General features: G+C 41.5%; 1 protein-coding gene across 5 annotated transcripts in view; it reads right to left on the bottom strand.

The window, feature by feature from the left end:
- Positions 1-27,836, bottom strand: part of frem1b (Fras1 related extracellular matrix 1b) — a 69,046-nt gene that overhangs the window by 6,690 nt on the left and 34,520 nt on the right. For 3 of the 5 annotated variants that reach the window (XM_068591541.1, XM_068591542.1, XM_068591544.1), the window contains 15 exons: positions 25,613-25,807; positions 19,910-20,098; positions 19,599-19,795; positions 19,296-19,482; positions 15,952-16,096; positions 13,669-13,810; positions 12,938-13,142; positions 9,676-9,940; positions 7,110-7,530; positions 3,017-3,218; positions 1,800-1,944; positions 1,212-1,341; positions 1,011-1,083; positions 566-715; positions 146-471 (listed from right to left, as the gene is read on the bottom strand). In XM_068591541.1, coding sequence (XP_068447642.1) covers positions 146-471; positions 566-715; positions 1,011-1,083; positions 1,212-1,341; positions 1,800-1,944; positions 3,017-3,218; positions 7,110-7,530; positions 9,676-9,940; positions 12,938-13,142; positions 13,669-13,810; positions 15,952-16,096; positions 19,296-19,482; positions 19,599-19,795; positions 19,910-20,098; positions 25,613-25,807 — 2,972 coding nt within the window. Of the gene's footprint in view, positions 1-145; positions 472-565; positions 716-1,010; positions 1,084-1,211; positions 1,364-1,799; positions 1,945-3,016; positions 3,219-7,109; positions 7,531-9,675; positions 9,941-12,937; positions 13,143-13,668; positions 13,811-15,951; positions 16,097-19,295; positions 19,483-19,598; positions 19,796-19,909; positions 20,099-25,612; positions 25,808-27,836 lie in introns of those variants that run through there. The other 2 variants (XM_068591543.1, XM_068591546.1) reach the window with 2 other exon arrangements.

Here is a 27,836-nt window from a genome sequence, read left to right as displayed (position 1 = left end):
AATAGTTGGAATGCTGAAGCATTCCAATTAGTTGGAATTCTGATGCATTTCAACTAATAAAGATTTGAAGAACAATAGTTGGAATGCTTGCAGCAAAAAAGTCATTTAATTTTCAGCATCAAAAACTACAGGAAGCAACGCTCACCTTCAGTCCTCCGTGTCCGACCCTGTGTCTAGTGCTCCCAGTCCTTGCCTCTGGCAGCTGCCTGCTATGGTAGTGGATGTGGCTGTAGCCGCCGGGGGCCGCCTGGTCCTGTGGGTCCCCCTCTCCGTAGTCCAGGTAGGGCCTGCGGTTTGGGACGTCACCCCGGGGAGGGTGAGGCGGGTTTTCCCACAGCAGCTCCGCCTCGATGTCGGTGACGGCGTCCTCGCCCTTCAGGCTGGGAGGGTCTGGAAGGCCTGGAGGTGGAGGAAAAGGAGGGAGTCGTGTCTCATCCTCTTCTTCCTTCAGGTCGTCTGGATCACACCGTCCTACCAGACAACAGAGAGAGCACTTTCTTTGTATCTCTGCCAAATAAGTCCAATTCGCAAATCTTTTTATCTCTGACTCGTGATGAAGCATTACCTCCTATAGGGTCGATGATTTCTACAACAGCGGAGGTCCTCTGTCCCAGGACAGCGTTTTTAGGTTTTTTCAGGGTGACAGTAAAGGTCTCGTGGTTTTCCTCAAGACCGTCATCTATCAGGTAAATGTTCCAGGTTTTCACACTGACTCCTAAACAAGAGACGAGATTGGAAACACAAAATCTATCTATTGCAGGAGTAACCAGAGCTCAACCAAACACTGCACCAGAGCTGCTGAATTCATCAAAATACAAAAGGGAATTGGTTCAAATTTGCTGAATTCCCTTGGTGATCCACTTGAAGCTGTCTGATTGGATTTTTTTTTAGAACAATGCCCTCTGGGTCTTGACTTTCACTTCTTTCCTGAAACAGGACTTTTCTTTTAGAGTGTTTTTTTGCACCAATGATTCAAGAGAGGACCTGAACAGAGTCCAGTAGAGTCAGACCTGTGTCGAACTGGATGAGGCTGGCTGTGCTGTGAGTGAAGTCCTTGCCGGGTTTGGCTGATCCCCCCTCCACCTGCACAAACAGGGATGTAAAACGAACGCACTCATCAACATAACTCTGATAATATTCTTAACTTCAAAGACCAAACAGCAGCGGCGCAGAGTGTGGAGACGATGGAGGAAAGGGAGCCGCGTGTGTACCTGGATGGTGACGTACGCAGGGTCAGCGCTCTTCCCGCTGCGTTGGATCTGGATTTGAAGCGTCCCCGAGGTTTCGCAGGTTCTGTAGCAGGTCGCCGACAGCTCCATCCGGGACCAGAACAGCTCCAGTCTGCAGGAGAATCCTTCATATACTGACACATAGCGCTGTATTTGAGCTACCCTATCAGATGTTTACCAGATGCAACATAAAAGTGATCAACACTTGAATTAATAATGTTTATTCTGCATAAGTACTTTCACTATTGTAACTTTCAGCATAGGGTGATTTGATGTGAATACTTTTACACATTGTTTTGTATGTAGTAGAGTATTTCTAGACAGTGGTATTCATCTACCACAAACACTACAGTGAATTCCGGATTTTGAAGAATAAAGGCGTACATTTATCTCAAAATTATTTCTCAGAATATTCTTCTTCCTGTCTACCTGTCCCCATCCTTCTTTTTTGAACCTACAATGGGATATCCCGCCATAGTCGATACTGACTGGACCAAATCCCTTCTTATGAATCAATACATTTCTAGTTTCTGTGCATCAGTCGGATCCATTTCCTTCAACAAAACCTACATTTCGGGCAGCATGGTGTTTCCTGCTGTGTCGGTGAGGCTGAACAGGAAGCTGTCGGCCGTCACCTCCATGTCAGCCGGGAGAACAAACGCCACGGCTCGCTGGTCCACGTCCCGCTGCGTGAAGCGACTTTTGATATAAGCTCCTGGCAGGACAGGACATTTAAATCCAAGTGAACATTCCATTGACATCTATATTAGGGCTGGGCAGTTTAACGCGTTAACGCAAGATTAATCTGGCATTAATCTTTTTTTTTTTTGCATTGGGAGGAGCTTATCGCTTTAAATCTCTCCAGAGGGCGTAGTTCAGACCTGGCGTCTCACGGCTCTCCCATTCCTGCCCGCGTGAGGTCAATCAAACATGAAAAATAAATAAATAAGATAAACGCCATGAACGCATTTACGGCGACACTGCTTTTAATTTGAAGGCGCGCGCTTCCGTAGCCTCGACGACTGACGTAAAAGCACGTATTGTTCTGTAGCTTCTGTTCTCAATGAGCAGCGGTGCTGCAAAGAGCCGTGAGCCGCTTTACCTAAAAAAGAAAGCGCTCACAAGCGGTCAGTCTATACCTGCAGCCTCCGCGTCCAGATTGAAAGTTAATCGGCATGCACAAAGCTCCTGACTCTCATCTGATCCACTATGCAGAGCATTTCAAATCAGTATCACTTCTGGATCTTTACTCTTCTCACAAAGAGGAGAACTTTCCTCACATCACAAAATGTTCAGTGCAGTTGTTCAAGCCAACACAGACTGGACTTTTCTCATTGAGGAAGAAAAACTGAACTGAACTGGAAAACATGAAAAGCACTTATTGCTTTTGTAGAAAGTGAATCAATTGCTGGTCTTTAACATAAATCTTTAAGGTAAGCAACAGACTGAACATGGACCAAAGAAGGAGTGGCTTGTCCCTCACAGGGACCCTTACTACTGAACAGTACCTGTTTAGAAAAAATAAATAAAAAATATTTATAAACTATATATGTATGTATGTTAACTTGCTTTTGCTCCAGAGTGCCTGTTATATTGTTCTGATAACATTACTTTAAAATAAAAGCATGTAATATACTAGTTTTTACTTCATTATTGAATTTGGTGCATAATTAATCGCGATTAATTGCCGAAAAATCCTGCGATTAATCAGTTAATTTTTTTCAACTTTGCCCAGCCCTAATCTATATCCAAGACAATGATCACTGAAGCTTGAATTAACGGCCCACCTGTTAGGGTGTTCTCTAAGTAGCCGGAGTGCGGCGGCCTGACAATGGAGAACTCCAGGTCCTCCACGGGGCTATCGGGGTCAGAGGCCTGCAGGTGTTTGGAAGTGATGAGGACGCCGTGACGCCCGCCGTCCAGATCCACTACCACGCTGGGACTCTGCCTGGTGGTCAGACTGGGAGGTAACCTGTCCATACGTTCCACCTGATCCACAGAGGCAGACATTTATTTAAACAAGACATTCGAAAGAATGAAGGCGGTCGGAGAGGATGATCTGGTGTTGCTTATAAAGTTATTGTATTAGATATTGTTGTGTGATTGTGGTTTTTAAATAAAAAGTCTAAAAGTCTACTTGTGTTTCATATAAATCTGCATGAATTATTGGAATGTATACCCATTATATGAATTATAATTATTATTATTTTATTAATTATTAATTATTAGAATTATTAGAAGGTATAATCATTACTATATGAATTATTAGAAGGTATAATCTCTACTATATCATGGACATTGTGTAACTAATGTTGTGTAGCGACCCTGCGTCAGGAAGTTGCGAGACGTTGTCTGGCTTATTAGATGCTTTATTGTAGAACACAGAACAGGCTACTGTTGGCTGTAGCCTACGCCAAAGCAACAGGAAAACACACTGAAAACCTCGCAAGAAGCGTCAAGTTCGCTGTCCGACGTAGACTCTCCCTCCGGACCGCAACACACACACACACACACACACACACACACACACACACACACACACACACACAATCCCCCCCCCCTCACTCGCTCTGCCAATCACAGACATGCTCATAGGTAGCTACTTTGAGTGACAGGTTATACAGCAACACAGCTTATGTGACATTCACTGACCTCTCGAACTAGTAACTAACAATTAACATTTAAACCATAACATTACATGTCACTGAGTCCGTTACAGTTGTATCAGAGGAAGAGGTTCTCTTGTCTGCTGTAAAGAGAAAAAAGAGAAAAGTCATCTTGTTTGCATTTGGTATGTGGCCGACTCCCATGCTCACTCTGACTGGCTAGGAGATTGATGAGGTAGCTTGTCTACGCTTGCAACTCATGGTTGCAAGATGGCCGACGCATGGCCGAGGAATTGCTGATGAAGCATTTTTCTGTCACTGAGTGGTTAACTGGTGGCTGATGTCACTTTGACACGTATTAAGAAGGAGGAGTAGGGGCTTCTGAATGTGTATTTAAACCACTCCCTGACTGATGATAGTGGACTTCCCAAGAACTCTGTGTCTGGGGATAAAAAAGTCACAGCTGCCCAGCCCTTAGGGGCTGGGACAAAGCTTCCAACTTCAGAGACTGAACAGATTTTTCCTAGCCAGATTTAGATTTACAAGCTATTTTCCTACAGAAGAATGAGGTTTGACTTGTGTAGTGTGTTTTCAAAAAGGAGTGGATTAAATAGGTGGTATAGAATAGGTGGTATGAGATGGTATAGACGTTATATATATACTTGGGGCCCCGCGACCCTAGTGAGGATAAGCGGTTCAGATAATGGATGGATGGAAGATTATTAGGAATTTTCCAGATTAAGTTACTGTTGCCCTTTTTCAGTTATTTATGTTTTATGCAACAAGTGGAAAGGAAAAAATGCAGCATAAAGTAAGTAAAAACAATAATCTGCACAAATGCATAGAAGCAATCAGTAAGGAGCAGACACGTGTTACATGACACCAACTACTTTCAGGTTACATGTAGAATTACCATCAACTTGTTTAATTAGGATCTTTACAGTTAACCGTTTACTTTTTGTCACTTTTTTTTTTTACCTTGTTGATAATATTTAATGTTTTTATTTTGTTTTCATTTGCGCTCTCTATATTTGTACTCTTTACCACAACAATTCCCTTAAATAAGGTTTCATCTGATCTTATCTGTTCAGAAAAAAGAAAACAGATTCATAAACTATATATGTATGTATGTTAACTTGCTGTTGTGCTGAGAGTGCCTGTTACGACTGACTAGTTTTTACTTCATAATTGAATTTGGCGCATAATGCGATTAATCACAGAAAAATCATGCAATTAATCAGTTACATTTTGTTAACTTTGCCCAGCCCTAATATAAATTCACAGAGATATATTAGTAAAGTTCCCTCTGCTGGACATTTGGTAACAGGAAGTCAGAAACCACCTGGAGAGGAAAGGAAGTCGACAAAGGTGTAGTTCTGTGTTTCAACCACTGAGTGTCACTCCTGTCATGTGCAACAATCAGCTGCGTATCTTCTTCAGATGTGATTGAAGTTTTGAGGTTTCGGGCCTGCTCATTCTTTGGTTCCTAAGTTAATATAGTTTCCCCCTTCTGCCCCAATTTCCTAATTAGTTATAAAAGAAAAAGGCCAAAAATGTTCAGACCGCAAACGTAAAGATAAAGTGCTTTACATTATAGCTCGTGGTGGAGGAAGTACTCAGATCTTCTACTTTATTAGAAGTACAAATAAGAAGACCTCCATTGAAAAGTATAATCAGGAAAATGTACTTCAGTACAATAATGTAATAAACTCATTAAAAGCAGTAGATCTTCACATTTAAAATAATAATTTACATGGTCCTATGTGAAAAGTAACTAAAGCTGCCAGTAGCGTGGAAGTATAACGTACTGCTCTTAAATAACTACTGTTATTATAACAGTACACAGAGTATATTTGGATTTTGGATGGTTAGAGGGACAAAACAAGACATTTAAAGACATCACCTTTAACTAAACGATAAAATAATTTCTCATAAAAAAACGCCTCAAATTAAAATAAAACAACAGTCGAATAATCACAGAATTTTCAACAAATAATACTCATGAATCAACAAATCTATCATGACTGATAAAAAAAAGTATGACTTTTAATTTTAATTTTTGCAGTTTACTTTACTTCCACTTTTCTTTTAGACTAACTGTACAAATACAAGTAGAAGGTACAAATGACCAGATTTTTCTTTCTTGGGGGGATGAGGCCAAAGACGTCATGTGGGATTATGTTGATTGTTTATCCTAATGTATTTAAGAAACTCTGCAAACTCTGCTTGTTCACTGAGCAGTCCAGGATGCGCAATTCCCATACCATGTGTATTTTTTCTCTGGTCCTTCCTTGCAATGAATCAATGTCCTGATTGAATGATTTTACCACACGTGTCGGGACATTTTTCTAACATTGTGTGTCAAATATTCATGAAGCCTTAAAATACTCACACACATACATTAAAATCTCTTCACACACACACGCACAGACACACAAAGCAAAATACTCTACTACAGTACATATCACACATACACTAAAATCTCTTCTAACACACACAAAGAAACACACACACAACTCACTCACTGTCCAATCACAAACAGTGTCCAGTCCCTCAGAAGACTGGGTCTGGCCAGCATGTTAGCTGGCTCTGTGTGTGTGTGTGTGTGTGTGTGTGTGTGTGTGTGTGTGTGTGTGTGTGTGTGTGTGTGTGTGTGTGTGTGTGTGTGTGTGTGTGTGCGCGCGTGTGTTCATCTCAGAGCAGGTAGCATGTAATGAGGGTGTGTGTGTGGCGCAGAGGAGGGAGGGGGGGAGGAATTCTTGGCTTTCCTGCTGCTCACTGCTTCAAATATTTAGCTGTGTACTTCAGTCTTTCCACCTGACAGCTGTCTTCACTAACACAACTCCTGTTATCAAGGTATTCTAGGTGCTGTACTTCATTCATGTGAGGTACGTACATACTTTTGACCCACTATGTGTCCCAGGAATGTTATATTTTTCCCTATTTAGTTGTACATTTATAATTTGGATACTTTGTAGATTCAGCTACCCAGCAGTATGTAAAATATTTAAAATAAGCTCCACATTTAACAACTGAAATATTAAATAGTATTATTATACGACAATATAATACAATATGATATAATATTATAGAATAAATCAAATTAAATTTATATATATATATATATCACTAAATTAAATATATGTATTTTTGACAGTGTGGCATTAGTACTTTTACTTAAGTCAAAGATCTGAGTACTTGTCGCTGCAGTCTAGATTCTGATTGGAGGAAATAGTAAACTATTTTATGAGCTGTTGTTGTGTGTTCTACTTGCCTGTATGTTAAAGACAGCCGGTTCTTCTCTCAGCTGTCCAAACTCAAGGTATCCTCTGTTGTTCCCATCGGTCGGCAGGAAGTAGAACCTGTCGATGTCCGCCGGGCTACCCAGGTTGTGTTGGTAAGCCAGGTTCAGCCCGTCCACGTCCGTCTGGGAGAACATCAGTGGCGGCGACAGCGGGACTCCCCTCAGCAGCAGCCTGCCGTGGCGCGGCGGCTGCGTGATGACGTAACTCAGGTTGGCGGCGGCGGTGTCCGGGTCGGTGAGCTGCAGCTGGTCGGAGGTGACGGTCTCCGTGGTGCTGTCCTGTAGTCGGAGGCCCGTGTTCTGGTGGAGGGTTGGCGGGATGCGGTCGCCATGCTCGACGGTCAAGTGGAGGGTGCCGCTGCGGGACGAGTCGCCGTTGGTGACGACGAAACTATGAAGGCAAGATACAGTTTGGTTAGAAACAAATCTGAGATGTTTATTAATCTGTCATTCTAAAGAATTCACAGGCTAATTACCGGTTATATCATTGGTGGAACAGACATCTAGAGTAGTGTCCAATCAGAAGGAATCTGCATAACTGATCAAACTCAGAATCACAAGTTGCAACAGAAATCTTAAATATATGAATGGACCAAAAAGCTGAATCAACTCTCTGTCACTCCAGAATTAAAGGTAGTTCTCATGATCTGTTTTCCTATACGTCTCCACAAAAAGATAACTTTTTATTCCATCATGGTTTCTTTCTTTGCCTTAACTTTTTGAGGGCATTTCCTTCCTTTAATAATAGAAACATGAGTGGAAACAAAGAGATGAGCAACAGACAGGGAATGACAATTGTTCTGTTGTTGTCATAATGTCTGTGCGTAACAAACTGGACTGTGTGGAGTTTGAAGGTTTGAAGACCTGCAACAACTATTCAGTTTCATTGTGGGCAAATGCAGGATCCAGTGTTCTAATAAAAGAAATGATATCTCCACTTCTGCTGCACACATTTGAATCATTCTTTGTGGAGACTGTCTCTTTAAAGTCCCAGAACTAGATGAAGTTGAATACTACTAAATGAGCAGTAGCTTGTATTCTTTCTTCTTTTATTTTACGATACACATTTAAAAATACATTTTAAAGATGTATGTTGAATGCTCAATTTTAATTTAAATAAGTGTCTTTGTGAGCAGTTTGATTCATCTCATGATTTACGCATGAGTAACAATGGCAGCTTCAGTTATCAATCACTCACATTAAGGCTTGTTTTCATCTGGAGATATGTGGCTAATTTCTCAGGTCCAATGCACTGTCAATTGTCACTATTGTGTGTGTGTGTGTGTGTGTGTGTGTGTGTGTGTGTGTGTGTGTGTGTGCATGTGTGTGTGTGTGTGTGTGTGTGTGTGTGTGTTTGTGTGTGTTTTGTCCTGCTTTCAGTCCTCTGCCAACACAATCTGCCTCTCAGCCCTGCAGCTGACTAACTGCCCCGGGCCTCGGCACCGGACTCACACACACACACACACACACACACACACACACACACACACACACACACACACACACACACACACACACACAGAGAGGCATGTTCTGCTGTAACATCTGGCTCCGATGTCGGCCATATTTGCCCAGGGATGGTCGTCTGTGGACGGCGCTTTGGCCGGTGACGTCGCGCCAACGCCTGTTGTTATTCTCCTAGTAATGCCCATTCATCATCTGCTGTCACGTCGACCAATACACACATGCACACACAGACACACAGACACACACACACACACACACACACACAAATGATGCACGGGTGGGTCTTCTTTCGATTTGGCCACACCCAAGTCGACAGAACAACCTCGCATCCTTCTCTGTCGTGATACAGTCTTTCTGTCTGTGTCTTTGTTAGTCTCTCGTTCTGTTTTTTAGTCTGTTTTTCTCTCTTTCTCTCTCCCCCGTCTCAAGTCCTCCAGTTTCTGAGTCTCTGACTCTTGGCTGGAATCTGACCGGCATTTTCAGAGCCAGACAAACCAGCCGGTCGGGGCAGCAGAGGTCTGGGTGACATACTCGGGGTATGCACACACTCCAGGTCACACTCACCCCAACACACTGCAACCCCCCCAACCACCTTTAAAAAAAAACCCTGCTGCTGCCAAATTGGCTGGAAAAGCAGATAAACATACTTCAGCAGAGAAAGCCTCTCGTCTCCCGATGCGCCCTCTCCCTCTCGTCTCGCTGCCCAGTTTCTCTTTCGCCGGCCAAATGTTGTGTGTTATACTTCTCTTGACAGAAATATCCTCCTCTCACAATATGCGGGCTGATCATCTTGCCATTTATTCTCCTGATGTGTGCAGAATTTCCTGCTTTGCTGCAAAATAGCTTCCCTTTACAGAGAGGGTCAAACAGCTATTTGACACAGACGGTGGAACAAGGAGTGAGGTTTATTTGTTACATGCTTAACTTTGTATTATATTTTTAATTATATCATGTTTTTTTATTTTTATAGTCCATTTGGATCTTTATCTTTTTTCTTTAAGAGATCCCTGAACAAACCAAGATGATACTGATTTAATTTAGATATTACCGTGAGCGTGCGTATTCTCACCTAAAGAAGTCCGTCTCCGCGTGGCGGCTGTTGTCGTGGGTATAGCACACTCGATGGGCGGCCACATCCAGCTGTGTGAAGGTGGTCAGGGGGACGCCCGGCTGCTGGACGGCGTGGACGAGGCCGTGCTGTGGCGGGACCAACACCGTGTAGACCAGCTCCTCCGGACGACCAGACGAGTCCGACACAAGCAGGATGTTGGTGTTCAGGACGACGCGCTGCCCCTCCAGCAGACGCACTGCCTTGCTCACCAGCGCCAAGTCACCTGGAGGCCGGAGGGAGCATATATGGTTTCTAGAGAGATGAAGCTGTTTTTAACAGCTAACTTCTTTACATTTTTGATAGTTATCCAAAAGGAAGGTGGTAACATATTCATATATCCATTATTTATTTAAATATTTCTAATTAGTGTTTGTATATTTCTCAATATAAATTTTAATATTTAGATTTTTACAAGTTTTTAAGTCAGTAAAAACACAAGATATGGATTTGGTAATAACGTAAATAAAGTCTTTTTACATTTTGATATTTTAAATTTTGGAAAATCTCAGTGAAAGTAAAACAGGTTTCATCAGAGGCCTGTGGCTTTTACTTTCCTTTTAGTTTGTCTTCTCAAGTTGATAAAAGAACGGAAGAGAAAATATCTCATAGTTTTTTAATGGAGTTTGGCGACTTTAAACAGTGGTGTATGAAGTACCCAAAAGCCATACTTGAGTAAATGTAAAGATACCTTACTGGAAAATGAGTCAAGTAAAAGTGAAAGTCACCAATTAGAATATTACTTGAGTAAAAGTCTGAAATTATCTGACATTTAGTGTACTTAAGTATCAAAAGTATTTTTATGATATGAAATGTACGTAGGGTATTGAAAGTAAAAGTATGAGTAAAAGCTGTTAATAAAAAAGCAAAGGGTCAGAATTTTTTTTAATTTTTATTTAGTTTATTCGTTTAAATGCTGTGGCCACCATGACCAAGGACAAGGAGTTGTGTTGAAAATAATGGGGTAGGCTGTGATCCATCCAGGAGCAGCAATGTTCAACATAATATATTGTACATAATAACTTCATAATTCTCAAAAAACATTATAACACTATGAAGGAGTTGTAACAGTGTGTTTGTACCGGGCCGTGGGTCCCTTAGTATCGGGCCATGGGTCCCTTAGTACCGGTCCGTGGGTCCCTTTGTACCAGGCTGCACATTAAAAATGAAAGAAGAAAAAAAATCACCCAAAAAAATCAAGGCCGGAAAGATGTTTTCTTTTGAAAAATGACCGGATACAGTCTGTGTGTAACCTCAGACTGAACATCTTGACTCATGTCACGAGGTTACATGATATGATACGTTACTAGGCTTACAAAGGGGCGGAAAGTTTCCGGTAAATTTCCGGCCAAGAGCGGTATTGCAGACAGAGAGAGATTTCAATTATAGCTGCAACATATTGAAAAAAATAACTAAACTAGTTCATTTTTTGGAGCTGTGAGCTTAGTTCAATTATTTTAATTATGAACTATGATCTGAACTAGTTCATGTAGGTCCAGGAAGAAAGCATTTAGACCTGAAAGGATTCAGGGAAAAACACTAAAGAAAGAAATTTGTGTTGGGGGGTGGTGATCATACGGAATACACCTTTTTTATTCAACGTTCATGTTTTCGTTGTTTGATGAAAGAATAAAGTTTGACTCACAAAATGTCAAAAAGGTCAAAAAGTTTAAAAGTTGTATTATCAATGTTTGCGTGCATGTCTGCTTATGACAAGGTAAATACAGTTAAATTACCCCCAAATTTCCAGTTTATTTCTGTTAATTCCCGTTAATTCCCGTATAGTCCCGTTTATTCCCGTTTATTCCCGTTAATTCCCGTGGAAAGTTTCCAACTTTGAATATTCCCGGAATTTTGCAACCCTATACGTTACCCCAAAAATTAAACGTAAAAGTCTGTTTCAACTTCTGGACTAAAACCAAGACAGAATATCTTGAGATCGCCAAAAAAGCTCTGAAAACCTGCTTTCATTTCCAACATCCTGTCTTTCTGAAGCGGATTATAAGTTAAGGAGTCACTGGACATAAAGTACGGTTGTTGTTGTCTCCCGTCACCCCAAGATGGGACCTGGTCCGGGAAATATTGACAGGATTGGGACCGCTGGACTAGAAGATGTGAAGGGCAAATGCATAATTTTGTGATTCACCAAACCACAGTCCCCGATGTTGGTCTCATGATTCTTTTTCTTTCTAAAAATAGATTTAGTGAGTAACAAAGATTTCAGGGGAAATATAATGGAATAAAAGTATCAGTTTTCTTTGCAAAATGTAGTAAAGTACAAGTAAAAGTCAACAGAAATATAAATAGTAGAGTACAGATATCGAAAACAACAACAACAACTTAAGTACAATAACAAAGTATTTTCACTTTGTTACTGTACACCACTGATTTTAAACATATAACCGGATCTGGATGAAGGTTTTCTGAACATACATTACAAGCTGGATTCACACAAATCTGTGTGAATGTCATTTTAATGGAGAGAATCTACGCTTAATAAATAAATATATATTTTTAAATCCCATCTGAGTCGCTCAAACTAAAAAGGGCTGCTATATCTCCATCAAATGGCAGAAGTTAAAGTGAAATTTATTTCAAAAGAGGATTTATTCAAATTCAAGGTAACACAATAAAAAAAACAACAAGGCCTAAATGTCTCTGTTTGTTGGAGTGTTGTTGTAGGATGACAAGGAGGAGGTGAGGCACCCAGAGGACACGAGCCAGCGCCCCTCCACAGCTGCTCCACCTCCACTCCGTTAATTATTCACCGGCTAAGGAGGCCGGTCTTTTCTCACCTCCGCTCCTCCAGGATCAGAGGCCTGCAGACCAGAAGGGCCGAGGCCTCGGCACACCGTGTTCACCCAACTGGCAAAGCTGGCACGGTGAGTTGGAGAAAGAGGGGTGCTCAATAATACATGAACGAGGACCGGCCAGAGGGACGCGGAGGGGCCCTCGTGTTAGAAGGTGTGGAGGCAGTCTGTGTGGAAGATGCTTCTTCTTTTTACTGTAACTTTAGTTATGCGACTTGTTTTATTCTCTGAACACTTTGAGAACTCTACATCAATGTCGGCTTCAAAGCTGAAAAACGCTAAACAGAACCTGTTACAGCCGAGACCGTTTCCTGCTGATTCCAGATCAGGAACGAACTTTGGGTAACTCAACTTTTAAGCCACCTCCCCCCCACCCCTGGACAAAAAGACCTTTCAAAAGCCAAACCTCTGACCTTTCCGCACAGTGTGGATAGAGATGAAGAAGCTCTGCGTGGGGCTCTCATTGTCCAGGTCGCTGAGGATGAAGCGGAAGCTGTCGTGACCTTTGAACTTGGGAGTGGCGCCACCGCCTGTGTGAGTGTACCACAGGCGGTTCATCTCCACATCATCCTGAGTGAAGTTCTGGCCGGCCGACAGCTCGGTCCAGCTCGACTCCGTCTGCGCTCACAAGGTTCAATGCCGTAATCACACCAAGTGGATCAGTCACGCAGTACAACAATTACGTTTATTTAACTATCTGAGTCTTGTATTCTAGTTCAGTAAATTAATGTATCCAATAAAAAACATGGGCGTCGGAAACCAACCCAAAGTTTTACATAATTAGAAAGAATAAATTAATCAAAGCTCCATATTTGTTGTTATAAACAACACTCATGTTTAGATCAATGTTTAGGTCCCTCAATACAGTTTTCAGCTTTGTGACAATGCATTTTCCAGCTAATCCAAAAAGATTTTTAGAATTTACTTAGCTTAAACATTCAGAGGATTTTCTCAACAAATACAGGGAACAAACATTCAACATTAACTCGTTTGTAAAATGAATTAAAGTTGTTGTGGAAATTCTCGAGTAAAGCACCGCACAAGTACCTTCAGTTTATACTTGAGTCCTGCCTCTTTCAAAAATGTCTTCAAAATGGAGGTCTAAAACTCAAAATTCTTCACAAAGAGAAACACGGTTGCTCACCATGAGCTGCAGCTTGCCGAAGCGCGGCGCAGCGTTAAGGAAGTAGTACATCTGGTTAGTAGGTGTGTCCAGGTCCTGGGCCTCAAGGACCATGCTAGAAATCACCCTGCGCTCGCCGGAGTCCACGTCCAATCCCGCGTTCCTGAAGACACCAACAAAGAAGAAAGAACAATGGTTTTAATTCTGTATGTTCAATGTAAATCTGTTCTTTTTGTGGCGTTCAAACCAGGTCAATGAGCAATATTTCAGACTTTATTTTGTTCTGCTTTCAAAAATATTTGGAAAAACACAGGATAAATGTCCAACTTTTGATCTGAAGAAACTGCAGATACAAGCAGGAAGAAGTTTGTTTGGGAGAGGTTTTTTTCCCAAGTGGGATCACAGACATCTGGGGTTACAGTGTTGTTGGTTGGGTGTGTGTGTGTTGTGTGTGTGTTGGGGGGGGGCAGTCATAGAACATCAGAAAGCGTCTGGCTGCCTCCTCACTTGGAACTAAAATGCACGCAGGAGAGGAAGCCGCCATGTCCGTCCTGCAGGAATGCAGAAAAAAAAAACAAGGAGGCTGGCATCTGCCAAGTTTGTGCATTACTTCTGCCTCGGTGCCCTTTACAGTACCAGCTCGGGCCTGTGCCAGCGCACCCACGCACACCAATGGCTGATCTGGGGACAGCGAGGACGTGAGGGTGAGGGGTTGGGGCAGGACAGCATGGGGAACCCAGTCAAGGATGCAAATTCCCAACCCAATCACTCGCTCGTTGGAATGAAAATATTATGTTTTTTTTTAGGTGGAGGAGTGAACACCCAGTCAAGCAGAGAGAGACCCCCCCTCATTCCCTGTCTCAGACCCTCCCCACCTCACCGCATTGAATCTGTTGGTATTCTATATTTAATGGTTATCCTCAAGGCCATATCTAGACAGACCCAAACAAGCAATGTGTGAGTCCATCTCTCAACAATTTATCACTTCTTTAAACACAGAAATATATAGTTTCATTTCAGGCATATTGGGGATGGATTAATCTACATTTGGTGCTCTAGCGTATTTGTGAAAGCAGGACGGTGTGTGTGAGATTAAGTCCAAATACACTACAGTCTGTATATTCAATAAAACAGTACTTTACGTACATTGCACTTTTGTAGTACTATATATTACATTTCATGCAAAATTATACTTCTACTCCATTATATCTCAGAGGGAAATAGAGTGTTCTTTACTACTTTATAATCATCTGACAGTTTTAGTTACTTTCTGCATTCAAATTCATCAGAAATATTATCAATAAAACAATAGTATTATTATAGATGAAACCACCCAGTATATAAAGACATTCAAATAAACTTCATGTTCACCAGCTGCAAGATTAAAGTGATGAACACGTTATTGCATTAATAATTATAATACACGTAGTAGAATTTATAATATTCAGTAATGAGCTATTCTGCATAATGAGTAATTTTATTACTTTACAAGGATTGACTAAATAGTATATATATATATATATATATATATATATATATATATACATATACATATACATATATATACATATATATATATATATACATATATATATATATATATACATATATATATATATACATATATATATATATATATACATATATATATATATATATACATATATATATATATATACATATATATATATATATATATATATATATATATATATATATATATATATATATATATATATATATATATATATACCACACGGTGGTGTAGTGGCTAGCACTGACGCCTCACAGCAAGAGGGTCTGCGGTTCGGATCCCGGGCGGGGTTCGGATACTGGTCTGGCAGGTCCTTCTGTGTGGAGTTTGCATGTTCTCCCCGTGGCAGCGTGGGTTCTCGCTGGGTTCTCCGGCTTCCTCCCACAGTCCAAAGACATGCTGCATAGGTTAATTGGACTCTAAATTGCCTGTAGGTGTGAATGGTTGTCTGTCTATATGTCTGCCCTGTGACGCACTGGCGACTTGTCCAGGGTGTACTGCCTTCGCCCCTTGACAGCTGGGATCAGCTCCAGCGCCCCGCGACCCTAATGAGGATAAGTGGTTAAGATTATATATATATATATATATTATAGAAGCCGTCTTTATGTCTGTTGGTGCGATCCTGACGTAAAACCACTTCCAGTCACATATTTCCAGTAATACCATATTAACAGCCATGAAGCATTAGATCCTCATAGCAGATCACATGTGTGTGTGTGTGTGTGTGTGTGTGTGTGTGTGTGTGTGTGTGTGTGTGGGTTGGCGTGTACTTGAGCAGCCGTGGCTTCTCGTCGTTGACCGGCAGCACGGTGACCCAAGCCGTCCCCTGGACTGTGTGGATGCCATCTGTCAGCCGCAGAGTCACAGCGTCCTTCAGGGTTTCCGTGTCATCATGCATGTACACGATCTTCATGCCTGCAGAGGGAAATAAGATGAAAAACATTTAGAAATGCAGGGCGTCTCTGTTTACCTACCTCATTTGTTTGCACACTAAAACCACAGAAATATCCACATACAAACTTACATTAAACCTGCAGCACATATACACAGACACACATACTAGAACAGAGACTCAAAAATAGAGACAGGAGCAACCTCCTCTGTCTGAGTAAGTGGTTGAAATAAACCATTAACAAATCTCAGTATGGTTTATAAAATATTTTTCTTTGAAAAAAAAAGGCCAACAGTCATGTATGTATTAGGGCTGGGCAGATTAACGTGTTAACGGGAGATTAATCTGGCAATCCTTTAACGGCGTTAACTGTTTAATCATACGTTTACAGCATTTTTTTTTTTTGTGCTTTTTTTAGCATTGGGAGGGGCTTATCGCTTCAAATCTCTCTAGAGGGCGTATTTCAGACCTGGGCGCCTTATGGCTCTCAGAGTCCGGCGCGTCAATCAAACATGAAAAATAAATAAATAAGATAAACCCCATGAATGCATTACTACAGCACTGCTTTTACTTTGAAGGCGATTTATGTAGGTGTCAGTGGCGGTGCGTCAATAGACGCCGCCCCTCTCAAAATTTTAAGATGGAAAAAAAGATATATAGTGTCAAAAAACATTACATCCACAGACGTACACCCGGAGCTTCTCCTCAAGTATATATGCTAACCGGAGCTGGTTAGTCGGATGCTAATAAGTTTGGAAGGATTGCTGCAGAGGTGAGTGTCAAAATCAGCAGATGCCTCCGTTAAAGTTCAATGTTTTATCTTTCCCACAGCAGAACACATGTTGGACATTGTTATATTTGGGTTGATATCATATCAGACTATAACTTTATCTAAAATACCAATTCAAACCCTAACAAGTTAGTTTGTGCGTGCGTGCGTGCGTGCGTGCGTGCGTGCGTGCGTGCGTCATAGCACCAGGCTAGAGCATCAAGGTGGCTCCTGGCCTTTTGTCTATGTTGATGAGTCATCAAGACACACATAACATAGGTCTGTGTCTACTACCGGACACTTAAGCACTTTGAGCACTGACTTTCGGTGCTTAAGGCGCCACACTGACAAAACCAGCAGAATTCAGTGCACTGAAAGTACCCGGATGGCGCACTGCAAACAGTCACAAAATGCAGTGGAAAACAATGGACACTACTCGCACTAAATGGGCGCAATCTTGGCTACGTAGCGGATGAGGAGGAGCCCTTTCGGCATTTTTTTTCATTAATTTATTTTAGGGCTGGGCAAAGTTGAAAAAAAATAACAGATTAATCGCATGATTGCGCCTAATTCAATAATGAAGTAAAAAACTAGTGTACTGCAGCTTTTATTTAAAAGTAAAGTTATCAGAACAATATAAAAACAAGCAACAGCAAGTTAACAGACATACATATAGAGTTTAGAAATATGTATATTTATATATTTTTTGAACAGGTACTGTTCAGTAGTAAGGGTCCCTGTGAGGGACAAACCACTCCTTCTTTGGTCCATGTTCAATCTGTTGCTTATCTTAAAGATGTATGTTAAAGACCAGCAACTGATTCACTTTAACAAAAGCAATAATTGCTTTTGATATTTTTCAGTTCAGTTTTTCTTTCTCAGTGAGAAAAGTCCAGGCTGTGTTGGCTTGAACAAGTGCACTGAACATCTTGTGATGTGAGGAAAGTTCTCCTCTTTGAGAAAGGAGTAAAGATCCAGAAGTGATACTAATTTACTATGCTCTGCATAGTGAATCAGACCGCGGGGTCAGGAGCTTTGTGCATGCGCGATTAACTTTCAATCTTGACACGCTTACAGGCGGAGCCCGTCTGTGAGCACGTGTGAAGCGGCTCGCGGCAGCACCGCTGCTTGTTGAAAACAGAAGCTACATAACAATACATGCTTTACGTCAAAGTCACTTCGTCACGCTGCCTGTCGGCGAGGCTATGGAAGCGTGCGTGCGCATCTATATGAATCGCCTTCAAAGTAAAAGCAGTGTCGCTGTAATGCGTTCATGGCGTTTATCTTATTTATTTATTTTTCATGTTTGATTCACCTCACGTGGACCGGACTGGGAGAGCCGTGAGACGCCAAGTCTGAACTACGCCGCAGTTAACGTATGATCAAATAGTTAACGCTGTTAAAGGATTGCCAGATTAATCTCGCGTTAACTCGTTATCGTGTCCAGCCCTAATTTATTTGTCTCCTCCTGCCGCAATTGTGTAGGTGTCGCAGTTTCGAAATGATGTGGAGAAAGGGGTAAACAAGGGACACTATAAAGGTGCTACAATGGATTTGGACGGGGGGGGATCCCAGTATGGACGATGGACTGCTTCATGGCCGTCCCCCTCCCTTTCATTTTTGTTGAATACTAGTGTAGAAGAACTTGGCTTGTGGGTTAGTTCCCCTCCTGTCCTGCTCAAGTTTTTGCTGTTTTCACTGACTTTATTTGCAGTCACTACATTGCATATATTTCAAATTTCAACATAATTCTTTCTGAAATAACTTGACTGCTATTTCATTGATTGTGATGTGATTTTGTACAGACATTCATGGTTTCCAGAAGATGAATAATACAGAGTGACGGTGTAAAACCTAACAGAAACAAAACTGCTGACGTATAAACCGAAACATTGAACAGAATTAAACTTTGACCTGCTTTATAAAACTGGCGTTATATGAAAATTTATTGGATCACCAACGTCAGATGGATTCATCCTCTGGGGGATTATGAATATTTAAATCCATCAAATAGCTGTTGGGATATGAGATATTTCAGACTGGATCAAAACCTGTCTCGTATTTGGAATAAACATTAGCACTACATTTCCAACATGCTATTGGGTATACTAACAGTTTGTTTAAGCTTGTGTGGCTTAAGGGCTCCAGTTCTACATTTTGTGATATTTTGGTGAATCTGCATCGTGAAAAGTTGTGTTAGTTAACTTCTAGCAGACTTTGCAAGATCACAAAATACAAGTAACTGCCTTGTCGTGAGCATAAAATATTCATTGAGTAATCTCAAAATTAAATTTACAATAATAAGAAAAAAATAATCCTTTCTGGCTTATTTCATACCTTGTATAATCAACTGGACTAAATAATCTACTTTCAAAGTATAGTACTTTACAGAACTGATTGTATTTGCTATTGACAGCCATTTAACGCAACGACCTCCTAGGCGTCCCTCTCACCTTGGCGGAGCTCCTGCAGGGTGAAGGAGGTGACAGGGAGGCTCATCTCGGTGCCGTAGATGCCGTTAATCAAGCTGCCGTGAGTCGACGGCTGCACCAGCGTGAAGGTCAGGATGTCTGGCGGGGCATCCAGGTCAAAGCTGTTTAGTAACGAGGGAGTCAGCTCCCTCATCCCGCCCTCCTTCACCTGCGAGAGGTGGACAACAGGAATGACTCTACACCTATTTACCGCACCCTGTGTTTGTCATTGTTTGATTATTGATGCATGCAGAGTAAAGAAGAAAAAAATTGGATTGGACAAACGGTGAAGTTGGCAAATAGCAGCGAAGGCGGCTCATCATTGGTTGGATTGATGATTATGTAGAAAAGGACAAGGGCGGAGCGGTGCAGCCCGTCGCTTACGCTGATGGACAGCTGGTCGACCGTCGGCTCCGCCCCTTTGCTCTCCGACTGGACGTAGTTGATGAAACCAGAGGTCAGGTGGACAAGACTGAAGGATTCTGGGAAAGAGAGTGTTTTGCCAGGGTCAGTTTAGGTGTGTGCCGAACACACACACACACACACACACACACACCCACACACACACACACACACAGACACACGCGCACACTGACCGACTCGGACTCCCGCGTTGCTCTTCTCGGAGCCAGGCGTCGGCAGGGTATTCTCCAAGAAGCCGTGCAGAGGTGGCGTCTCGAGGTAAAAGGTCAGCCGGTCGGCGGGGCTGTCAGGATCTGAGGCCCCAAGAACCCCCCCACAAAGACAGGCAGAGGAGCCCTCATCCACCACCAACATGGACTCACCTAAATCAATACATAACAACAGTAACATGAGTCGGGCAAATGTTTTTTACATGGATGGAGCACTTTGTCTCCACTCAGAGGAGTGAAAAAGATTTACTGATGTGGCATCCTATGTTATACCCCTAAACTATACAAGTGTAAAAAACATGTAAAAATGTAAAAAGACCCAGCCAGGTCGTTGGAACGGTGGGGAGGTAGACCAAAGGGAGGTAACAGTCACCCTGAACCACACAGGGCCCCTTCGACTCAACGATTACCTGTATCGCCCCAATCCAATAGGAAAGCTCCCAGTTCTTCCACTGCCCATACACAGCTGTCTATCCACCCGTCCATGAATTAATTACGTAATTCATCCATTTATCAGTCTGTCCATCCATTGATCAGTTCATTCATTCATCTTAACCTCCAACTATTGATCTATGGCTCCGTCCATCCATCAGTTCATCACTCCATCCATCCATTCATCCATCCATTAGTTCATATATCAGTCTGTGCATCCATCCATCAGTTAATTCATTCATCTAACCCTTCATCCATTGATCTGTTGAGGATTGGCTTATGTAAACTACGAGATCTTTTCTTTTTTAAAGTTCTTTTAATTTTTAATTTTTCTTTATTTAATATAACTATGAAAGTTTTGAGTAAAATTGTTTTCTATCGCGCTGCATTAATATGCTTTAGCACATTCCTGTTTTTATGAGTGAAATTGTTTTCTATCATGCTGCATTAATATGCTTTAGTACATTTCTGTTTAGTCTAAATATGGTCATAGTAGATGGATCCTGCAGTATACGGAAGACAGGTCTAAATATGGTCATGACAAAATGTATACTGCTGCTTATCAACTGTTATTTTGTATGTTTAATAACTGTAACTACTGTTGGGATTTGTAGAATTGTAATAGTCTGGGGTGTGAATATTGGACTTGCACATGTATAATAAAAAATGTTTAATGTGCATATTAAGATACAAGAGAGGTACAGTCGTCCCTCGCTATATCGCGGTTCACCTTTCGCGGACTCGCCGTTTCGCGGATTTTTTTTTTTGTTGCTTTTTTTTTTACAGCTACAGTATGAACGCGGATTGTTTTCTGCGCCCTCATTAAGCTAAGGGACTGTACTGTACACCTTTTAATCCTTGGGGGTCACCCCCACAGAACTAAAAGACTCAGTTTACTCACAGCATAAGAAAGTCCTATTTGATTGCTGAAATAGAGTGGTTCAATCTCAGGGACAGAGTTCAAGAAGGAACCAAAGAAGTGCACAGTTATCTCAGTACATATAGGTAAGTGCAAGGGAGTATCTACAGTGGGAGTGACAATAGACAGTGATTTACTTATCTGACCTTGATCACATGCTTAATGCGTGTTTGTAGATACAGCTTCAAAAACCTCCAAAAAGGGAGGCTGAACAGGTATCAGTTAGATGTACGTGTCTTTGAGACATTAGTAGGAGTAACTGGCACCTTGTATGTAGAGTTGGCAGATGAAACGTGCCGATGCTGTTTAATGGGGTCATGTTAAGTGAACAGGTGTCAGACCTTACATTAGTGTGAGTAATGGGTGTCTGTGGTTCAACATGCTCTGACCTCGGTCACACGCACAATAGCATCTTTGTAGTAAAGAATATGTCCAAAAAACCCAGGTGGCCGTGAGGAAAGAAGTACCAGAATCAATAAGTTATAATACAAATATTGAATTAAAAGAGATGATGAAATTCGATGGATACAATACTTGATCAAGGCCCTTTAAATCTCAGCCGGAACCACAGACCGCACGCAGTTAGCTGTCTCTCGACGTCATCGAAGGAAAGAGACCGAGCTAAGCTCCGTTTTCAGTTTTAACACAACACATTCACTTGGCTATTGGTTCAAATTCATGGCATGCAATTGGCTAAGAGTACAGGAGACACTGCACGGGGCGGGGGAGGGGGGGGTGGGAGGTCGGATTGGCTGTAGCCCATTTATTTATTTTTTGATTGGCTGATGAGTGGCTCCTCACAAGGGGAGGGTGCTTGATTCCTCCGTGGTGAGGGCATCGTGTGACCAGGTCATGTCTGCGCACTTGCGGCACATTAAATAGCCTGGAGGTTTTTTTTCAGCGTGAGAAATACGATGTGTGGCGGGAGGGCATGATTTAAGACCGAAATGCGTGACAGTCACGCTCAATGCGTGACATTGAGCGTGACATTGAGCCCTGTATATATATATATATATTAGTGCTGTCAGATTAACGCGTTATTAACCGTGTGCGTTAACGCAAACCAATTTTAACGCCGCCAATTTTCTTAACGCCGTTAACGCAATTTTCATTTTTCAAAACCGGCTGTAGCTCAACCGTAAGCAAAACAATAGGCACGCCGTCTGCGCTTGGAAGCTAGCTAATGTTACGGGTTGAAATGAATGGCGAGCGCGATACGGCAAAATTAATTAAAAGACGCTAATGAATGGAAAGTTTACTTTCAACGAGTTGTCAGACGGTTCCCTTGACAAGACCGAAGTGGTATGAGCCATTTGTCACTGTGAGCTCAGCTATCATCATAGCTATTCAGTCTGAAATACCACTCGATGGGCAAGCACACAGCTAATGTTAACTCTGCGCCCCCTCGTCATAGCCAGACATGAATGGATGACTTCAGACAGAAACACATGGACACCACAATGAAGAACAAACTTACTGCAGCCAAAGCTAAATGGATGCTACTGTGTATAGCCTGTTAGCGTTGTGGAGGACGAGGATCTAGATGATATAATACACATCGCATCCAACGGCAGGACCTACGAAGCCTGACTGCTATGTTCATCTCTCTCTCTCTCTCTCTCTCTCTCTCTCTCTCTCTCTCTCTCTCTCTCTGTCTCTCTCTCTCATGAATGTTGCAACAACAATATTGCCAATGTATCAAAACATCAGAAAAAACATAGAAATATACAACTTATACAGATAACAACAATGATAATAAAACAATAAGTAATTAAAATAATCTCCCTCTCTCTCTCGCCCTTTTTTACCTGAAATGTGCACTTTATAATTGTATTTTGAACCACCATGTTTGGCATTGTTTTTTTCAATAAAATAAAACATTTGCAGAAAGCAAACCAATCCACTTTTTCATGTTGAGACCATTAAAATGAAGAGAAAAAAAATGTGATTAATTGTGATTAATCGCAAGTTAACTATGACATAAATGTGATTAATCCCGATTAAATATTTTAATCGCTTGACAGCACTAATATATATATATACACTAGTGCTGTCAAGCAATTAAAATATTTAATCGTATATATCCATATATATATATATATATATATATATATATATATATATATATATATATATACATTGTGTGAATGTGCATGAGCATTAACTTTGGACAGTCCTGTATCACGCAGAGCTGGATTCCTTCGCCGCACTAATGCTCTTACATGTCTTTATTCAGTGCTAATTAATTAGACCACGAAATCCCTCCCTCCCCCCTAACACCCTATTCGAATGATTGGTGAGATATGCTGGCAGGATTAGAAAGTTATTGGGCCGCTGGTTGCACCGCAGTAATCTGTCTGGCGAGACGTAGTAAATGTTGTCTATTGTGACCGTGGGGATGTGCCGCTTTCTGCTTTTGTTTTGAAAAGATGCTCATTGTCCACTGTTTTCTGGGGGAACACACGCACACACACACACACACACACACGCAGACACACACACACACACACACAGACACAGGAGTGATAATCTTATCGAGCAATGTGCATGTATGTGTACATGTAATACCAGCAGACAATAGGCAGATTTCAATTTAGACACGTCAACGCCAACCTTGTTAACGCTGACAACAAGATGTCATAAATCCTCCATAATGCAATGTGCAAACAATGAGATTTAGGACTCAGCGAAACATACAAACACCACACTGCAAGAAACATAACATAAACTATTTGGGGTCTGAGGTTTTACTTGAGACTGTTGAGTTCATATATTATCGTTTTAAAATGAGAAATATTCCCTATTGTTTCCAAGTCTCAGGTAGTTTCTACAATTGAGCTTCAGCCAAAGGTCACAAGGCTGGAATCGAACGCAGGTAAAGTTTAAATTAACTGTTGACATAAATATTAGCCTTGAATAAGACACAAAAACTTAAAGATGGACATTTAGAACTGCCTTGCAAGACCTTCAAATTATTCTTGCAACAAGCTGACCAATTCCACAGATTTTTTTGTTTGGAGAGAAGAGAAATTTCTAGAATCTAGGAACAAACAAACAAAGACTTTTTTTGTGTTAACATGCGGTTGCAATGTCTCACACACACACGCATGCACGCGCGCACACACACACACACGCACGCACACACACACACACACAACCACACACACACACACGTTATCCCAGTGTAAAATCCCAGCGGTCACTGGTCTCCATTGATAACCACAGAGCTCCTCCAATCCCTCTTCTTGGCTCCGACTTTGGCGAGAACTATACCCCTCGTCGGGAGAGTGTGTGTCTGTGTGTATGTCTGTGTGTGTGTCTGTGTGTATACAAGTGTATGTTCCCCCACCCCCTCCCTCCCAGAACACAGTGTGTGTTGGACTGATAGGTGACAGCGTGTTGTCGGGGTCAGAGCTTCTCCGCTGAATTAAGAGGATTGTCAGCAGTGAACAAACATACACACACACACACAGACACACATGTTTTGGTAAAACATGGCTCCGTTCATACTGCCTGGCTGAGCTGAAGATGTCCTGTTTATCACTTCTCAGGTTTGAGTTAGTGCTGAACGTGACATGTGTTATTAGAACTAACAGAGATAATTACATCTACTGCCTGAACATAATGTGACTTACAATCATTTTTCATTATTACATTGCATTTTTGTCACAAGTTCCCAGATGTATGTTATAATAACTCCTAATAACTGAACTAAAAACATGAAAAGTACTTATTGCTTTTGTATAAAGTGAATCAATTGCTGGTCTTTAATACACATCTTCTAGGCAAGCAACAGACTGAACATGGACCAAAAAAGTAGTGGTTTGTCCCTCACAGGGACCCTTACTACTGAACAGTACCTGTTCAGAAAAAAGAAAGAAAACGGATTTATAAACTATACATGTATGTATGTTAACTTGTTGTTGCTCCAGAGTGCTGTAATATTGTTCTGATAACATTAACTTAAAATAAAAGCGTGCAATACTCTAGTTTTTACTTCATTATTGAATTCGGTGCATAATGCGATTGATCGCGATTCATTTTAATTTATTAATCTTTTTAATTTAATTAATTTTGCCAAGCCCTAACATTAATGCATAAGTTAGAATACACTGATTATATCTAATGTAAATAATTTAATTACAGTCACAGGCCAAATTGTTCTTACTGACTTTTAGGTGGACTTTAGGTGTATTATTCCCTTACTTAAGTAAAATCTGAATACTACAGCAGCCAATATTTCCAACCTATAAAAGCCTTTCTGAAACTCCATGAAGGTAAACTGTTCCTCAGGTGTGTCATGACAGACGTCTTACCCAGAGTGACAATAGGTACTTTGTTGTTGACAGGGAAAACAGTGATGTTGAGGTCGTACACAGGAAGCGTGCCATGGAGAGCCATGGGTGGGGGCAGGGCATCTCCATGGCAACATCCGTCCATCCCACCAGCCTCGCCGTCAGATATGATGAGCGTGACGGTGTCGAATACCGGGTCGGGTCCGATCTCTCCTCCTGCAACAAGAACCAAAAAACGCCATTTCTCAATGCGTGTCTGATGAAGAGCTACAAGACAACAAGGATACGATTAATATTGTTCTCACAAACAGCAGCTCTTTATCTCCCACCAGCTCACTGCAACTGTTTCTGTTTGTACTATAAATCCTTGTAATATGAAAAACTCATCAGCTGACCCAATATGTCCATATCTTATGTTTTTTGAGGAATTGGAACCCTGTCCCAAAGCTGCTTCACAATAAAAGCCTTCACCTGTTTAACGGGTAGCACAAAATGTTTTTATGAGCAAACCCCCAACTATTGGACTAAACTAGCTAACTGTACTACAGCAATTGAATTGAATTGAGTATCTCTCTACGATACTGGAGAAGGTGGTCACAAATCAGTTGTGTGACTTTTTACATTCTAATAGTTTATTTGAGAAGTTTCAGTCAGGATTTAGAAAGCACCATAGCACAAAGACGGCACTAGTGACAATTACTAATGACCTTTTAGTTGCATCAGATAGGGGACTTGTCTCTGTACTTGTCCTGTGAGACCTTAGTGCTGCATTTGACACCATTGATGATGAAATTTTATTACAGATTAGACCAGTTGATTGGTATTAGAGGTACAGCATTAAGTTGGTTCAAGTCGTATTTATCAGATCAATATCAGTTTGTTTATGTAAACATTGAAGCCTCAATGACCACTGCCGTCCCTTATGGGGTTCCTCAAGGTTCTGTACTTGGACCAATTCTATTTACCTTATATATGCTTCCCTTAGGGAATATTATTAGAAAACATTTAATACATTTTCACTGCTATGCTGATGATACTCAATTATATCTATCAATTAAGCCAGATGAAATCCATCAGGTTACTAAACTTCTGGCGGGTCTTAAAGACATAAAGATCTGGATGACCTGTAACTTTCTGTTGCTGAACTCTGATAAGACCAAAGTTATTTTACTCAGCCCAGAACATCTCAGAAATCAATTATCTAATGATGTAGTTTCTCTGGATGGTATTGCTTTGGCATCCACCACCACCGTAAGGAATCTTGGAGTTTTATTTGTCCAGGACTTTAATCCACATATAAAACAAATTTCAAGAATTGCCTTTTTTCACTTATGTAATATTAAAAAAAATCAGCCATATCCTCTCTCAAAATGATGCAGAAACGCTAATGCATTTGTTACTTCAAGACTAGATTACTGTAACTCCTTATTATCAGGCAGCTCTGGTACGGCCATTGGGTCTCTCAAGTTAATACAAAATGCTGCAGCTCGTATACTAACGAGGACTAGAAAGAGAAATCACATTACTGCTGTATTTGCCGCTCTTCACTGGCTTCCTGTAAGATGTAGAAGAATTATATTTAAAATCCTTCTCCTTACCTATAAAGCCTTAACTGGTAGTGCACCATTATATCTCAAGGAGCTTATAGTGCCATACTACCCCACTAGAGAGTTACGTTAATTGAATGCAGGGTTACTTGTGGTTCCCAGTCTTAAAAAATAGGTTGGGGACTAGAGCCTTCAGTTATCAAGGCCCTCCACCCCCCCCCCCCGCCACCCACCACCCACTCCCCGCCCCCTCCCCATGGATCGTAGCTGTCTGGAGTTGGACCTGCCCCCCCCCCCCACCCCCCCCCCCCACCCATGGATGATGGCTGTGTGGAGCTGGTCCTGCGCCCCCACCATGGATCATGGCTGTCTGGAACTGGCCCTGCATGCTACGATGGACTGTGGCTATCCAGATCGTGGTCCATGCCTACCGCTCATTATATGAACGTTTTTGTCATATTCATGTAATGTGCTGCAACTCTGTTACGTTGCTCATTCTGGTCACATGACATCCATTGCTTCTGTCCATCCTGGGAGAGGGATTCTCCTCTGTTGCTCTCCCTCAGGTTTCTTCCCATTTACCCTGTGAAAAGGTTTTACTATCTATTTTTGGGGAAGTTTTTCCTGATCCGATGTGAGGTTCTGGGACAGGGATGTCATGTGTCCAGATTGTAAAGCCCTTCGAGGCAAATCTTGTA

The sequence above is a fragment of the Clinocottus analis genome, unplaced genomic scaffold, assembly GCF_023055335.1.
Source record: "Clinocottus analis isolate CAN_PGR_092001 unplaced genomic scaffold, fCliAna1.0.p SCAF_25, whole genome shotgun sequence".
NCBI classification, from domain to species: domain Eukaryota; kingdom Metazoa; phylum Chordata; class Actinopteri; order Perciformes; family Cottidae; genus Clinocottus; species Clinocottus analis.
This window is presented reverse-complemented; position numbering and strand designations above follow the sequence as displayed.